This window comes from Labeo rohita, chromosome 7 (genome assembly GCF_022985175.1).
Source record: "Labeo rohita strain BAU-BD-2019 chromosome 7, IGBB_LRoh.1.0, whole genome shotgun sequence".
Classification (NCBI taxonomy): Eukaryota; Metazoa; Chordata; class Actinopteri; order Cypriniformes; family Cyprinidae; genus Labeo; species Labeo rohita.
In genome coordinates, this window is record NC_066875.1 from 32,199,469 (window position 1) to 32,217,136 (window position 17,668).

General features: G+C 36.9%; 1 protein-coding gene across 1 annotated transcript; it reads right to left on the reverse strand.

Annotated features, from left to right (window-relative positions):
* Positions 1-65: 65 nt before the first annotated feature.
* Positions 66-16,984, reverse strand: sema4bb (sema domain, immunoglobulin domain (Ig), transmembrane domain (TM) and short cytoplasmic domain, (semaphorin) 4Bb). Its single transcript, XM_051114693.1, has 15 exons — positions 16,784-16,984; positions 12,833-13,226; positions 11,465-11,625; positions 11,321-11,383; positions 10,764-10,862; positions 8,743-8,854; positions 8,502-8,618; positions 8,134-8,279; positions 6,072-6,247; positions 5,595-5,745; positions 5,271-5,481; positions 5,072-5,187; positions 3,615-3,772; positions 3,442-3,521; positions 66-3,356 (listed from the first exon to the last, which is right to left on the reverse strand). Exons 2-15 carry the CDS (start codon positions 12,987-12,989, stop codon positions 2,557-2,559), a joined length of 2,547 nt encoding a protein of 848 aa, XP_050970650.1. The 5' UTR covers positions 12,990-13,226; positions 16,784-16,984; the 3' UTR covers positions 66-2,556.
* Between the last annotated feature and the right edge of the window lie 684 nt (positions 16,985-17,668).

Consider the following 17,668-nt stretch of genomic DNA (forward strand, 5'->3'; position numbering starts at 1 on the left):
AAAAAAGGTCTGTTTCTAATAATTTTGTTCACATTTTTATGAAAGACATACTCAGACTGTGACAGTTTGAGTTTATGCAAAATTTTATTTTGCATGTCAGACAGTGGAGACACTCTTTCAGACCTATTTTTATCTCTTCATTAATGTACAAACCTTGACTACAATATTAAACCAGGATTTTGACAGTGGCCTACCTCATTTTACAGCTTACAAATACTGGTAGAAAAAATAAAGTGCGTGAATGTACAATGTAAAACAACAGTAAAACAGTGTAAAAGTATAAAAGATCACAATCTACTTTACATTTTCCATTCAAAACACACAAGCTGAAAACACAGTGGAATGTAACACATGATTAAACAACATCAAACATGTCACGGTTAATGTGGATTAAAAAGATTTTTCCAAGTGGAACGGATGTCTATAATAGCAACGTTAGTGCATGGGTGTGTTTGTGTGAGAGAGGGTGCATTTGAAGTCTGGATAACTATAAATGAACGTAACCTGTTATGTTCTTCTACATTTTCTTTTATCACCCTAAAACAGATTGTAAATTTACACACATTTTTAGGCTTTTCCCACTTTTCTCACTGTTAAGACACTCCTTTTATCTCACTCTTTACCAAATGCCAAGCATAGAGTTTATACTGTAATATTATTATATTGTATTATTATACAGTATCATTATCTTGCTTCTGCTTGTTTAGACTCCAACTATATTCTGTAACACAATAAACACCAACCTGTGAGGCAAAACTATCTCAAGTTTGTGCTTTACATTTTCATATAACTCTTCAAATGTACATTCAAGGGTATTAAGAAACAAAGTTTCTTAACGAGAAACAAGCTTGCTACATTTTACCTAAAAGCAATTTTTTTTTTTCATAATTACTCCACATTTAATATTTCCGGTACACATTATACCATTATTTGAAGGATTAGTTCACTTCCGGAACAAACATCGACAGATAATTTACTCACCCCTTTGTCATCCAAGATGTTCATTTCTCCCTTTCTTTAGTCGTAAAAAAATTGTTCATTGAGGAAAAGATTTCGGGAACTATCTCCATATATTGGACTTTAAAGGTGCCCCCAAGTTTAAACTTTCAAAATGCAGTTTAAATGCAGCTTCAAATGGCTCAAAACGATCCCAGCCGAGAAAGAAGGGTCTTATCTAGCGAAATGATCGGTCATTTTCGAAACAAATTGACAATTTATATACTTTTTAACCTTAAATGCTCATCTTGTCTCGTCTCTGAGATGTGCATGTGTAGTCTGTGTAATTCGGGTCAATACAGCTAGCGTATGTCGAAAAACTCTCGTTTTCTTCTTCACCTTCAAAACTTTTTCAACATTGCTGTTTTACCTGCTGTTTGATGATCTTTGCATGTTCACACTGTAAACACTGGGTCGGTACTTCTGCAGCAATGTAGGACAATTTTGAAGTCGGAGGAGAAAATGAGAAGGGAGTTTTTTGACATACCCTAACTGTCTTGAACTGGAAAAAACAGAGCTAGACAAGACAAGCGTTTGAGGTGAAAAGTACAGAAATTTGTTTAGAAAATGATCGATCATTTTGCTAGATAAAACCCTTCTTCCGTGGCTGGGATCGTTTAAAGCCCTTTGAAGCTGCATTTAAACTACATTTTGGAAGTTCAAGCTTGGGGGCACCATTGAAGTCCACTATGTGGAGATAATTCCTGAAATGTTTTCCTCAACAAACATAATTCCTTATCGACTGAAGAAAGACAGACGTGAACATGGATGACAAGGGGTGAGTAAGTAAATTATCTGTGAATTTTTGTTCTGGAAGTGAACTACTCCTCTAACACCAGGCACTTTACTAACATGAACAGAAGAGAAAACACAAACATACTATGTCCCAAAAAGCACTAAGAAATTAAACGATTACCAAAAATAGAAACAAAAAAGGGGAATAAATAGAAATAACAGCAGAATTCTAAACTGTTGAGAAAGTAACACCAACAAGCTATCTGGCCTGAACTGCCTGGTGTTTAATGCTGGTATAATGAGAATCTGCAGAGTATGGGCTATGGGTTTCATAGTCAAATTTTAAAATTAAAGTACCGCATTGAACCTTTGCACAAAAATAGCAAAGGAATACAAACAGACATATAGAACAGTCTTCTCACCTTGAGTGAGGCATCATTACTCTTTGTCTTGGCAGTGATAATAGCACCAGTACCAGTCATACAACACAAGGCTCAGTGCCCATCTCTCTCCTGTTAATCCATCTGGTCCACTCTTCCTTGGATTGTTGTTTCGCTCTCTAATGTATCAGCACTCTTTCTCATATTAACACAAACTATCACTTTAAAGTTTAACACTGAAGAGTGAAGGAGATGTGGGAGCAGATTTGAGGGCATTGTCTTAAACAACTACAATTTGGCAATACGCACACTGAGCATGTACCATCAATTCTTTTGTGCTCAGGGCTCAGTATGCTTAGTCTTCAAGAAAGCTGCCCATTGAATGTACCAAGTGAACATTAAGAATGTTAGATTGTTTATGTGTAAATTATACAAACTCAGTATTTTATACCACAGAGTCTCTGATCTCAGAGCCCAGTCGTACTCGTGGCCGAGGGCAAATGTCACTGACTTCCACATGGCTCTCTTTAAAGCCATTCTGTGGTGTTTGGGCGAGCGTCTGTGCTTCTTTGGAGTTGTTCTGCGTGCTTGTCTCTGATGAAGCAATTATATAACCACAGCTTTCCTCCAACGTCTGGTAGCTCTTGTGGTCGGATGGGGAGGTTGGAAGCGCACCAGCATTGAGGGGTAAACTCTCCCCAGGCCTGACTGTGCTTTTTTGGGCTCCTCCAGTTTGTTCTCCTCCTCTCAGTACCTCCTTCATCCGGCCCCTGTGTCGATATGCTACAGAGAGCCCAAACGAAAGCACACAAACAGCTAACAGCACACACACTACTGCCAGCTCTGTGCCGTACGTCTTTATGCGCATTTGAGCGGAGCGGGCCGTTTCACTGGACAAAACGTCCGATGAAATACTTTGGATTATAAGATGCGTATCCATCCGCCCAGTATTGGTTGTAGACTCAGAAAAAGGCTCTGCCTTCACACAGTAATTAGCCAGGAGTTGCCTGAAGCCATGTTCTTCTGACCAACACGAGAAGACCTCATCGCTGCCTGCTCTGCCACTGACTACCAACCCACCATCTGTGCTTGGGAACAGGAAGTGACCTACATCTGGCTTGTATGACCATTGCCTATGAGCATGGTTGGAGCGAAGATTGCAGGGTAGCAGGCGAAGAGTATTAGCTGGGATGATAACGAGTTCGCATTCAGATTCTTGGGAACTTGAGAAAGAACGTGGTAGCACTAGAAAGAGAGTAAGAGAGATGGGGGTTATGACATGTTCGAATGGATGATAGACGCTTGTGTATGTTAGGATTTGCAGGGTTACCTGAGCTCTCAGAGTCCACACTAAACATTGTGCTGTTACATTTTAAAGTGTCTGCCTTTTCAATATCCTGCTGCCATTGGCTGAAATAAGCATAGAAAGGTACAGATTGGTATTGGTACTGAAAATGATTAATGCAACAGATGCTTTGGAAAAGGGAAAGAAAGAAGACTTACTTTTGTGGCGGGATACGTGTGACGTCAGTACAGTGTGTGCCTGTCCAGGCACAGTATGGGTCTCTGGCCAAAACACACTCGCCACAGTTGTTATGGAAACTGCAGTTTGCTACTGGCAGCTGCACAATACCAGAGTGTGACGACACAAATAACAAACCCTGTTTGTTGAGAGAGAGGGTTCAAAGTAAGAGAGTGAAATGAATGCTTTGTGGAGCACAAAGGCAAGTAAAATGTGCAAATGTTTGTTCATATACACTACTATTCAAGTTTGGGGTCAATACATTGTTTAATGTTTTTTTTTAAAGAAATGAATTTTATTAAGCAAGAATGATTTAAAATGATCCAAAGTAACATTTTACAATGCCACATAAGATTTCTGTTTCAAATGTATGCTGTTATTTTCAACTTTCTATTCATCGAAAAAAAATGTATCTCAGATTCTACAAAAAACAAAGGCAGCACAACCGTTCAATAGTTACATTTTATACACCCACTCATAAATATAAATGTATTAGTATATGTAAAAATTAACATTAACCAAAATTAAAGGATTAGTTCACTTCCAGAAAAAAAAAATCCTGATAATTTACTCACCCCCATGTCATTCAAAATGTCTTTCTTTCTTCAGTTGCAAAGAAATTAAGGTTTTTAAGGAAAACATTCCAGGATTTTTCTCTATATAATGAACTGAAACGGAGGCCAACAGGTTGAAGGTCCAAATATGAGTTTTAGGTCCGCTTCAAAGGGTTCTACGTGATTCCAGCTGAGGAATAAGGGTGTTATCTAGCGAAATGATCAGACATTTTCTAAAAAAAAAAAAAAAAAGCTCTGCAATGCACGTCTGCAACTTCACGCATTATGTAATTATGTTGGAAAGGTCATGCATGCTTAGTTCTTCGTCTGTGTACTTTGGTTCAAAAGGGTAGGGTAGGGCAAAAAACAGCATCTCATTTTCTCTTTTTGTAAACGCTGTCTGAGTTTCTTTGCATGTTCACTTTGTAAACACTGGGTTGGTACCGCTGCCTACGTCACGCGTGACCTTTCCAACATGCTAGTACAAAACGAGCCTCCGTGGTTAAAAAGTATATACATTTTTATTTTTTCTAAGAAAATGACTGATCGATTCGCTAGATTAGACACTTATTCCTCAACTGGGATCGTGTAGAGCCCTTTGAAGCTGCACTGAAACTGCAATCTGGACCCATTGAAGTCCACCATATGGAGAAAAATCCTGGAATGTTTTCCTTAAAAACCTTCATTTCTTTTTGACTTGAGAAAGAAAGACATAAACATCCTGGATGATGTGGGGGTGAATTAATTATCAGGAAATATTTATTCTGGAAGTGAACTAATCCTTTAATAAACGCTGTAAAAGTGCTGTTCATTGTTAGTTCATGATTTTTAATGCATTAGCTAATGGTACTTTGTAAAGTGTTACCGCATAAACACACACACACCTTAGCTGAATCCAGCTCTATGTTTTGTACAGGTTGTTTCTCTGGGAACAGCTGGATCTCCTCAATGATGTGCATTATACCTGCTACATTCACAGCTTTTTGCAAACGTCCATCATCTGTCAAATCACAGGGCATAACGTTAACAGCTATTTAGAACAGAAATTAAATCACAGACACTCCAAAAAAAAATCCTACATACCTGTGCCGATGAACATCACATCGTAAGCTCCGTGGAGGCCTTGCACATGGTGCACAGCGATTTGTGTGTAGTGCACAGAGTGTGTGAAGAGCACAGGCTGACTTTTGACAGGACTGTCCATCAGGAAGTGGTCTTTCACAAAGTTCAGTACCTTATCTGGCATATCAAGGGATGAGTCTATTCCCAGCTGCCTTGAAGCATTAGTTATACACTGTAGAAGGGAAACAAAAAAACAATCTTCAAGAAAATCTTCAAAGAAGCTTAAAGATCCTCAGCTTATATAGAACTGGTAAAGTGCATATGAAACAATGTGTGTCATCTTACCATTCCAGGTCGTGGTTCAGGTACAGAGTGAGTGTGTGTGTACCACTGTTGTGTCTCTCGGTTCACTTCTTTGTAACGGCCATTAAATGCTTTTTCTACCTGTTCCATGCTGAACACACACACTGCTGAACTGCCTGCTAGACCTTTACTCCTACAAAACATATAGCAACAAATTAGAAATAGTTTACATTAACATTTAGTTTTACATTCAGTTTCTAGTATGACTTGTTAAAGGAGAAGTCCACTTCCAGAACAACAATTTACAGATAGTGTATCATATAATGGACAAAATCCTGAAATGTTTTCCTCAAAAAACACAATTTCTTTACGACTGAAGAAACAAAGACATGAACATCTTGGATGACAAGGGGGTGTTTACATTATATGTGAATTGTTGTTCTGGAAGTGGACTTCTCCTTTAATGAAAACCCTCTCTTCAAGCTTATCTTCCCTTGCACCTCAACATTTTTTGCTCACCACTGTGAAGTGAAGACTGCATAGAGGAGTGTGTTTTTCTTGTGTTGGGCTGGAAGCACATATACATCCTGTATGATGTTGAAAGGAAAGCCATCATCCGGTAGCGAACACAAGAGCTGAGCTTTCAGAAATGTGGTCCATTTCTTCTGCAGGACTCGCTCCCCACCTTGATCCTCCTGAGGTCATACACATACAAAAGAATGATTAAAGCGATAGTTCACCCAAAAATGAAAATTCTGTCATTAATTACATCGTTCCATCGTTCCAAACCTGTATAACCTCTCAGATTTGACCAAAAATATCTTAATTTGTGTTCTGAAGTTGAAGAAAGGCCTTACGGGTTTGTAACGACATAATTTTTGGGTAAACTACTCTTGTAACACCTTCAAACCAACATATATAGTCTCATTTATTTATAATACTCTAAAAGACCACTAGGGGGCATCAGAATTCCAGTTTTAGTTTCAGAGCATCTGGACCAAAATAATGGAAAAAAATAAAAAATAAAAAAATAAAAACTCAAAATAATGTGGTACTGAATAATTGTTATATTATAAACCTATATTATTTATATAATTTTCCAAGCTATCTCAAATAATTATATTGTAATACCATAATACATGTCTAAAATTAAACATGGTATTTTCCCAGTACTCCCATGGGTTTCACAGAGCATCAGTGGATGGGAAAGTAACACTTTATGTGAGCATTAATAGGGAGGGCAGAGTTCATAGTCTCCAGTGATTCAACTTGTTCATCAGCTTTTTAAGTCAATATGAAACTAGGGTGACCAGACAACCTGGCTTCAAAGTGTCTAAAATTGTGACAATTAACTAAAAATGTTTTTTAATTTGTCCTGGTCTCATCTGTTACACTCAATGACTTGAAATTAAAGGACAAGCTCAAAGCTTTTAACCAGCTTTGAAGTCCTACAATGGCATTATTATATGTAAATGAAAAATGTGTACTCTTTCTCCATTATACCTCATACAACCAGATCTCCAGGTTTACTGGTCACCTAAAGTCTGCAGCTTTTTGACAGCTCCAGGGTGTTTCTTAAAAAGACAGACCACACTTCTGCATTTTTGTACCCCAAGACCACGGACAGTCGAATTGAGCCCAGTACATTATGGGTGCTGAAACTTCCCTACATGACTTTCTTTAGTCACAGAACACAGATTTCTAACAAAAATTTTTTTGCCTTTCTACTGAATATAGGGCCAAATTTTATAAAAAGCCCATCTTGTCAGTGGAGAATTACCCCTAAGACAATGCCTTTATATCTGCTGTCTCTGGCACTGTTGTAATTTTCAAAAGTATTCTCTTAAAACGGAGAATGAAGTTAGACTTAAATATGAGTTTTCTAAAAAAGTGCTATTTAATGATTGGTTAACATTGTCCAACAGGTGACAAAAATGTGACCCTGGACCACAAAACCAGTCATACGTCGCACGGGCATATTTGTAGCAATAGCCAACAATACATTGTATGGGTCAAAATTGAAGATCATGTTCTGTGAAGATATTTAGTAAATTTCCTACCGTAAATATATAAAAACTTAATTTTTGATTAGTAATATGCATTGCTAATAACTTAATTTAGACAACTTTAAAGGCAATTTTTTTCTCAATATTTTGATTATTTTATTTTTTATTTTTTGCACCCTCAGATTCCAGATTTTCAAATAGTTGTATATCAGCCAAACACTGTCCTATACATCAATGGAAAGTGTATGTATTGACCTTTCAGATGTTGTATAAACCTCAATTTTAAAAAACTGACCCTTATGACTGGTTTTGTGGTCCAGGGTCACAAATATTATTTCAGAGTAAGTCTTTACACTTTAATAAAAAACTATTAAGACTTTATAATATAATGTGCACTAATTTTTATGTTGACCTTTAGAGTAAACAGAGGAATCATTAGAAGACAAGAACATGCTAAGTGCACAGTGACACTGGAAATATTGGCATTTGTGTATGTGTGTATCAGTACGTGCTCTTTCTCAGGTTTATGCTGACTTTATCAACAGTGTGTGAACTGCTTAAACAATCCATCTTACCTTACACACACGTGCAATCCTGGACACTATGGTGTTATCAAAGAAGTCAAACTCCTTCCCCATCTCGCTGAAGAAAAAGTAGATCTGATCATCACTTCTCTCACTGTCTGAACCCGTAATATGTGCAGAACCTACAAACGCTGGGTCTAACGGACCACAGCACACAAACAGAAATATAAACACTTTCAAAAAACATATTCCTGAAAACGAAACCGTTTCTTAAACCTCCGTATCAGTCAGTAATAATTTGTTTTCAACATGCGTGAGAAAGCCGGGTTCTGTAATCACCAAAGTTGGCATTTATTTTTAGATATTTATCTCCTAAGAAGTCCCTTGTGAGGAAGTGTGTGTGTTTGTATTATATTTACCCTGGAGCCAGTTGAGAGAGTTCTCCGTTTTGAGAGGGGTGCCCGACCCTAGACTCCTATATATGGTGGGTTCATTTCCCTGGAAGTTACTGACAGTAGCAGTGTACAGTTCCCCATCTGTAACACAACAAAACATAAAAGTGCTTATAAACACTAAATGGCCACGTTCATCAAATCTACTGATGTTTATATATGAAGTTCAAACAAAATGATTGCATTGTTTTTGCATGAGCATACTCACCCACTGTAATAGCTGTAGATCTGTATTCTGGATTAAATGGACAGCGTCCACGTCCGTCCTCCATAACGTGTACCCCGTTTTCATCTCTTTCCAGAGAGAAACTTGAAATGTTCTACAAAATTTCCAGAAAAACACAGAGAAACAGTTGACACCGGACACACTTAAAGGAGAAGTCCACTTCCAGAACAACAGTTTACAAATAATTTACTCACTCCCTTGTCATCCACGATTTTCATGTCTTTCTTTCTTCAGTCGTAAGAAAATTATGTTTTTTGAGAAAAACATTTCAGCATTTTTCTCCATATAATGGACTGATATGGTGCCCCGATTTTGAACTTCCAAAATGAGGTTTAAATGCAGCTTCAAACGATCCTAGATGCGGTTGTAAACGATCCCAGCCGAGAAAGAAGGGTCTTATCCAGCGCACCGATCAGTTATTTTCATAAAAATAATATAATTTATGTACTTTTTAATGCCAAACGCTTGTCTTGTCTCACTCTGCCTGGACTGTTTTGGTTCTGGTTCGTGACATTTAGGGTATGTCGAAAAACTCCCATCTCATGTTCTCCCTCAACTTCAAAATCATCCTATATCGCTGTTTTTCCTTTTTTGTTAAGGGTGTTTGATCTCCTTTGTATGTTCACTTTGCAAAGACTGGGTCGGCACTTCTGCATGTATAGGATGATTTTGAAATGACTTTTGAAATACGATCAGAGTTTATCGACATACCCTAACTGTCTTGAGCCAGAATACACAGAGTTCAGGGAGAGCAAGACAAGACGAGCGTTTGAGATTAAAAAGTATTTAAATTGTATTTTTTTAATGAAAATAACCAATCGTTTTGCTAGATAAGACCCTTCTTCCTCAGTTGGGATTGTTTTACAAACGCATTTGGGATCGTTTGAAGCCGCATTTAAACTGCATTTTGGAAGTTCAAAATCGGGGCACCATATCAGTCCATTATATGGAGAAAAATGCTGAAATGTTTTCCTCAAAAAACAATTTCTTTCTGACTGAAGAAAGACAGACATGAACATCTTGGATCACAAGGGGGTGAGTACATTATATGTGAATCTTTGTTTTGGAAGTGGACTTCTCCTTTAAACAAATGGGTCAATGATATGATAGTATTTTGAACATTTAAAAATGTATTTTAAATATGCAACGACTTAAATACATTTAACAATTATTATTAAAAGATAAGTTCACTTCCAGAATGGAAGTGCCCGTGAGTCTGAACTTCCAAAATGCAGTTTCAGTGCAGCTTCAAATGCAGCTTCAAAACTCCCATCTCATTTTCTCCTCCATCTTCAAAATCCTCCTACATTGCTGTTTTACCATTTTTTTGTAAAGGGCATTTGACTTTCTTTGCATGTTCACTTTGTGAACACTGGGTCAGTACTTCTGCAGTGATAGGATGATTTTGAAGTTGGAAGGAGAAAATGAGATGGGAGTTTTTGACATACCCTAACTGTATTGAACTGGAGTGCACAAAGTACGCAATCACATCACAGAGCTAGACAAAGCGAGCATTTGTGGATAAAAAGTGTATACATTTTTTAGAAAATAACCGATTGTTTCGCCATTCTTCTTCGAGTGGGATTGTTTAGAGCCCTTTGAAGCGGCATTTCGAACGTTCAAACTTGTGAGCACCATAGAAGTCTACTATATAGAGAACATTCCTGAAATGTTTTCCTCAAAAAACAATTTCTTTACAACTGAAAATGAAAGTAATTAACATCTTGGATGACAAGGGAGTGAGTAAATTGTAAATCTTTGTTCTTGAAGTGAACTATTCCTTTAAGCAGACTGTCATTTTGTATTATTATATAGATTTTTTTTTTTAAAACAAAACTGCTTATTAAAATTTTAAGAAAAATGCAATATACTTTTTACTTAATGGTAAAAAATTACCAAAGTTTCTTAAAACTATATGAAGCCAACATGAATACAAAAAGTAAATTTCTAAGCATTTAAAATGTTTTCATTGAACATCATAAAGAGAAAAAGAGATGTCTCACAATGTAAGCACAGATGGGACTGAAGGCATACGTTCCACACACATACAGGTGTGTGCTGTTCAGACGCAGTAAAATCTTGATGTAGTTGAAACAATCAGTCTGAAACACATAAATACACAGTTCTGGCATGAAACTCTAGATGGCGCAATCTGATAGGTCTAACTCAATCTGACCTAATGACGTAATTATCACATGGCACAGCTGATTGGTTTCTCCTGTATCGGTAGCCAATGAGCTCGCTGCTCAACACTCAAATATATGACTAGTGCTTGCTATAGCAGTTTGCAGTGTGCTCCAGAAACCCTCCACCTTCCCCAGCTCCACCTGTATAGATCTGCTGTGGGGTGATTCACATATGCTACATGGGGGTTGTTCCATGTATATTATATTTGCAGCAGCAGTATTTCTTACATGCACAAAGCAGCATGTTGTGGATATATTGGCAGTAGCAAGATCTATTCCGCCAAGACCAAATACATTAACATTGTCATGTACATTACCATGCCAATCTCTCCGAGAGTTGTCATGATAGAACAATCACCTCAACACACACATACCTGTGGGTCCTTTCCCTTAAAGATACACTCTTTCCTCTTCCTTTCTGGAGTGCTCCATGTGAGCTGGAAAAGATGCAAAACAATGCTGAGTAACATCAAAATGCACTCCTACACACTACTACAAACATCCTCGCACGCACTCACTGTTTTCTGTAGATACGTCATGCTGATGTTGTCCAGGCTGAGAGAGAATATGTTCTCCCGGGCTCCCACGTAGATCTTGTTTTCATCTGGGCTCAGCAAAAGCGTTGAATAGTTATACACACCATCCACAGAGAACTCTCTCACAGAACGTCCTTCTGCATCTGAACACACACAGTCAAAAATATCATAAAAAGAACAAAAATGCATGCTATCTGAAAAGGCTTTAGTTTTCACACAACGTACAAGCCAAATTCTTACAGTACATTTACAATTCATCCTCCTCACATGGAATGCACCTTCAAAACTACAAAACCCTGGCACACAAACAAACCCTTTAAAATTACATCGGTTTCCATGTCCAGAAGGTTTTCCTGGCAAGGCACAGAGGTCACTAGCATCAGTGTTTACTCATATAAAACCTTTACAAGCCATTTTGTTTTAAGTACAACCATTACAATTGCATTTTCAACCTCAAATGATTAATGAGTACGGCTCTTATTTTGATACAGTACACCAGCCAGGCTTTGTAAATGGTTCTAATAGCTCTTGTAAATGTTTACAATCAAGGATTAAACCCTCCTGTGTGTTTGGCTAAGTAAGTGAATGCAACATTTGGAACAGCCTCATAATAGGTCTTTCGGGAATAAGAAACATCATGGCAATTCAAGTAGCCCTAAAATTGAGCTAAATTATTTCAGATGAGTGGGAGTCTGAGGGAATCTAGGCCAGCAGAGCTTCTTCTACAAAATACAGTGCTCATTACTACTTTTTGATCATAATGACACATAATGGTTTTTTTTTTTAGACATTTCTGGCACTACCCCGGTAATATATTTCCACAAGAAATATTAAGCAGCAAAACTGTTTTCAACACTGATAATAAAAAGAAACATTTCCAACAAAATCAACAGATTAGAATGATTTCTGAATGGTCATGTGACACTAAAAAATGGAGTAATGACTGCTGAAAATTCAGATTTAGCATCACAGGAATACATTACATTTATTTTACATTTATTTTAAATTGAAATATTTAACAATATATCTATTTTACTGTATTTCTGATCAAATAAATGCAGCCTTGGTGAAAACATAATGGAATTACCACCTGATACTATCACTGTATCATGATACTATAGTACTGTATCAGTGGTCAAAAAGTCAGCAGGAGTTTACATGTGTGCTATTAATTGATGCAATGAGCCATCCTATTACCCAAGCCAAAATTGAAATAACCACTGAACAAGCACCAGTGGGATTTAATCTAACCTAGCTCTAGGTGGGATTATTATATTAGTAAGTAAATTATAAATTGCTTTGGATAAGAAAGCATCTGTTGAATAATGAATAATTAATTCATGCACTCACTGTATGTGAAACTGATGCGTGCTGTGACATCATCTTCACTCGCCAAGGTTGCTTGTAAAGCTCCAGCCAAAAAAATCCATATGGTCCCGAACAAGAGCCAGACAGAGTTTGTGGTTTCCATGGATACTTTCCATTGGACTTTACATTTGGTTGCCATGGTTACTGCTTTGCAGTTGAAGATGGTTATATTCCAGGTATCTTTGGTATTCAAATGTTACGTTTACACCATGCCGTTGATTCTTTCAGGGATACTTAAGGTCACCGAGACCTTGCCATATTTCAATTATGTCCTCAAAGAGGTCAAAGGTGAACAGATATCAGATCCTTGTGGGCGAACACATTCCTCCTTTTAGGAACTATCTACGTAGCAAACTCCAATTAGACTGTCTGGAATCTGCAGAGGGAACAACAGTGCACATTTAGTCACATGATCAGATAGAAACTAACACACTGAATGATGCAGCTTCCCTGAGAAGGAATAATAAGAAAATTTCGCAACAACCATCAGTTACAGACACTCACTGCTGTCTGAATTAAAGACAAGTAATAAAAATGACAGAAGATAAATAGATATTTCTCAGTTCAGAAGGGACTGATCCCTACATTCACAGTACATGCTTTAGTATTTTTCTGGGAAAGAGGCCGAATCTCATGTCCTCCTCTGCATGATATTATCCAAACAGAATTTGGAAATGCAACAACTCCTCCCTTTTGGCCTGATCAGCTTTTAAGGGTGGTATGTCCTGAAAACAGGAAGGCTGTGTAATCTCTGTAGTCTCAAACAAAACACAGATAAAATTACTAAATCCCATACTGCTTATTCTCATGTTCTCAATTACTATTTATTTGTCATATTTGTACTATTTATTTATGTTGTTTTCTTTTGGAGAAAATTAAATCAGCAGTTAATTCCATTTCCAAATAGACTGCCAGTGAATAAACCGTCAGATGGCTCAGGTGACTATTTTGTATTAAAGGGATAATTCACCTAAAAATGAAAATTCTGTCATTAATTACTCACCCTCATGTTATTCCAAACCCTTAAGACATTTGTTCTTGCAACACAAATTAAGATATTTTTGATGAAACCTGATAGCTCTCTGACCCTCCATAGACAGCCAAGGTCCTACCATGTATAAGGTCCAGAAAAGTATGTGCATCTTGTTTGCATTCAAAGGAAAGCACGCGCATACGTCGTGGTACAGTCCAAAATGGCACTAGGGTGACACAGAGGAGAATAATTTTTTAATAAAGTTGGTATTTTAGTTTTTTTTGCTCAACAAAATGTATTCTCATAGCTTCAGAAAATTACAGTTGTCGACGTTCTTGGTACCCTTCTGGACCTTGAACATGGTAGGGCCCTTGCTGTCTATGAAGGGTCAAAACTCTCAGGTTTCATCAAAACCAAAAAATCGTAATTTGTGTTCTGAAGTCAAACGAAGGTCTTATGGGTTTGGAATGACATGAGGGTGAGTAATTAAAGACAAAATTTTCATTTTTGGGTGAACTAACTCTTTAAGTAAACCATAAAATTAAAACAATTTAGACCATTAAAATGCCTAAGGTAAAAAACATACAACTAAACATGTATTCATCTATAACACAGCCTAAAATGTGGACAGATGCAACAAATTTCCACGTAAATGTGTGTACTGACATCCGTTACAAGTACAAGTTGTACACAAACACACATGTAGCCTGCAGACAGAACTGCCCTGTGCTCCTGCTAAGACTCAAGAGTCAGAACTGGAAGTCAGGCACTTCTAAATGATTAAAGCTTGAGATAAAAATAAAACATGCTGCTTACACTTACATAAACTACAGCTACAGCCACCACATGTACATACACATGGCTCTATGAAACCTTCCCTTACATGGAGAATGTTTGCCAGTGAACATGTTGAAATGATCTGATTTTATTTGTAATTCAATCATCAAATTTTAATCAGATTTAATTACCGCATAATATCAAAGGATGATGACATAAAAGGGCGATTAATGACCTCTCAACCTGAGGATTTCTATTAATTAAAAATGTGATGTAACTTTTTTGCAGTGTGAACAAATCTAAACATACAGCTAAATCTTTCATTCTTAACAGACTCTTCATGAAGAGTCAGGTAATTGTCTTCTCATTGTCAGCACAAATGTGATGCATTATGTCGTAAACTAGACCATATAGAGAAGTAGTAGATACAGAGGTCCAATTTGTTATCTTTTACTTCAAAAAGATCTCTGACATATGTAATAAACTTTACAAGCTGTCTACCATCTTTCCCCTAACACTTTTATTATACTAACTGGAACACGGCAGTACAACTTTGGTCTGTTTTTTTTTTTTACAACTTCCATACTGAAGTTCCTAGGGCAATGAGTTCAATAAACGCATCTATATCAATAACTTCCACTGAAACTCCTGAAGGTCATCTACAAGTACAGACAACAGATATTGCACATGGGCACAAGCAGCAACAACCTGGTGCTCATGTTCTCAGATCTGTTCCTGTCCTGAGGTGTGACATGGTGAGAACAGTCTTCCTCTAACAGAGTAATAAGCCAAATGGAGAGTGCTTATTATTTGTTGACACCCAACTGACTCCAAACAGAAGAACTCACAGTATCTTTACTAAATAATATAAACTTCAAACGGTTCTTTGATAGGACATACAAGGTATTCATTGTCTAGTCATCATAGTCTTTGATCCAAAAGGCTGATGCAGTTCTAAACAGAGCAGAGTTTAAGTAAACAACAAAGGTTTGCTTTCATGTGCTCTCTTCATTCAACCAACCACTGTGACGAACTATAGTTTTTTTTTTACCTGTTTTGTAGCAACACTCAGTCATCAGTCTTTGATTGAAAATATTATAAGGTTTCCCTCAGTTTTGATTACTTTATCAATCAGTAACCAAAATTGTATTTTGTAGAAAAAACTATGTTTTGATCACTATTTTCAATTAAATTGTTATCTCAAGTGTTAATCATTATCAAACCTCCCTTATACTACACTCCAAAGTCACAGGGTCCAAAGCACAAACAAAGTTAAAAGTCCAGCCAACTGTAAAGAGGATGTTATCAGTTTTCAGATTCCACTCACAATTAAAATGATTATCAGTCATTAATGTTAATGAATGCATTACTCCTGATTAAAGTATCTTAGACACTAAAACAAAGGAAAGTCATGTTATATAACAGCTTCTGCAACACTGAGACTTTTCAAGAGCAAATGCTCTTTAAAAATCAGTAGCCAACCAAATGTAATGGTTGCTTTCATTTTCCTGACATCGTGGATGTGATCAAGCTTCAGTATGGAAGTGATAAATATGATTATGAGGGTCTGTTATATTCACTTCATCTTAATACTGGATGAAATAACTTTTAGAGCATTTTAATTGTTTAGAACGCTTCTGATGGCTTTTGCCTCACTTGATCACTTTTGCACAGGCAAAAGATTAAAAATGAACGCAATTACAAAATTATTCAATGCATTTACAGTCAAGAGGGTGGCAGCACAGCTTTTATCAGAGTTCTATTTTTGCATAGTTCACCCTACTTCTAACGTTTATTCTCCCTCACACATACTTGCAGATGTCGAGTTTTACTTTGCGGTGACTGTGTGAGAGCCCATACGCACAATCCAGCACCACCTTGTTTATTTGAGCCCATTTCCACCCACCTACCCACCCCCAACTCACTCACCCACCCTCCACTCCACTACAAACACACGATATATACAATCCGGATCCTAGTACACCTTAGTAACAAAGCACTAAAACGAAAATAAACTGACTTATATTAAAAAGCGGTGTTTTGCAACAGGTGACTACCCACACAGCATTCAACAGCTAAACGTGCTCAGCTCCACATCTTCCATGAACAATACTGAATCCTCGATCGCACCTCTTGCTCAACCCACTGCCCCCTTTAACTTATTGTTTATATGCGCAACTTACCACTAAAGCGCTTAAAGCCATTACATCTCTCTCCGAAGAGACTGCCAGCTGATGTGAGTCGTAAATGAGCCTTTGGATTTGTATTCCAGCATGGTTCCTCTCAGTCCCGGTTAACTGTATAAAATTCAGCCGTTGATTTCTTCGCTCATGGATCTACCGCTGAGACTGAGACACTCGACCCTCCTCCAACCATTCACTGGAGCCACACCTCTAACACACTCACACATGAAACTAGAGGTACTCTCTTCACCCTGAGGACTGGCAGGAAACAGTACGTTTTATTCATAGTCACAATTGTAAGCAATGGGAAACTACAGTCAGAATTACTCATTTGGTAAATAAAATGAGTAAAAAAAATGTTGTTTTACGGGCAAGCAACAACAAATGATAATCCAAGAATGAATGCATGTTTCTTTTTACTGTAATTTAATGTAACTTATTTTAACAAATCAGTTAATTATACAAATTGTTTTTGAATTTCAGGTAATTATACAAAAAGGTTACTGGTCATAAATGTGACTAGTTAAATGTTTACATGTATAGTTTAAATGAGACAAAACAATATATATATATATATATATATTTAAAGATGTCTTTTCTGCTTACCAAGCCTGCATTTATTTGATCCAGAGTACAGCAAAAACAGTAAATCTTTGATTTTTTTTTTACTATTTAAAATAACCATTTTCTATTTGAATATATTTTAAAATGTAATTTATACCTGTGATTTCAAAGCTAAATATTTAGCATCATTACTCCAGTCACATGATCCTTCAGAAATCATTCTAAAATTCTGATTTGCTGCTAAAAAAAAAAAAAAAACAATGATTATAATTATTATTATTATGTTGAAAACAACTGAGTAGATTTTTTTTCAGGTTTCTT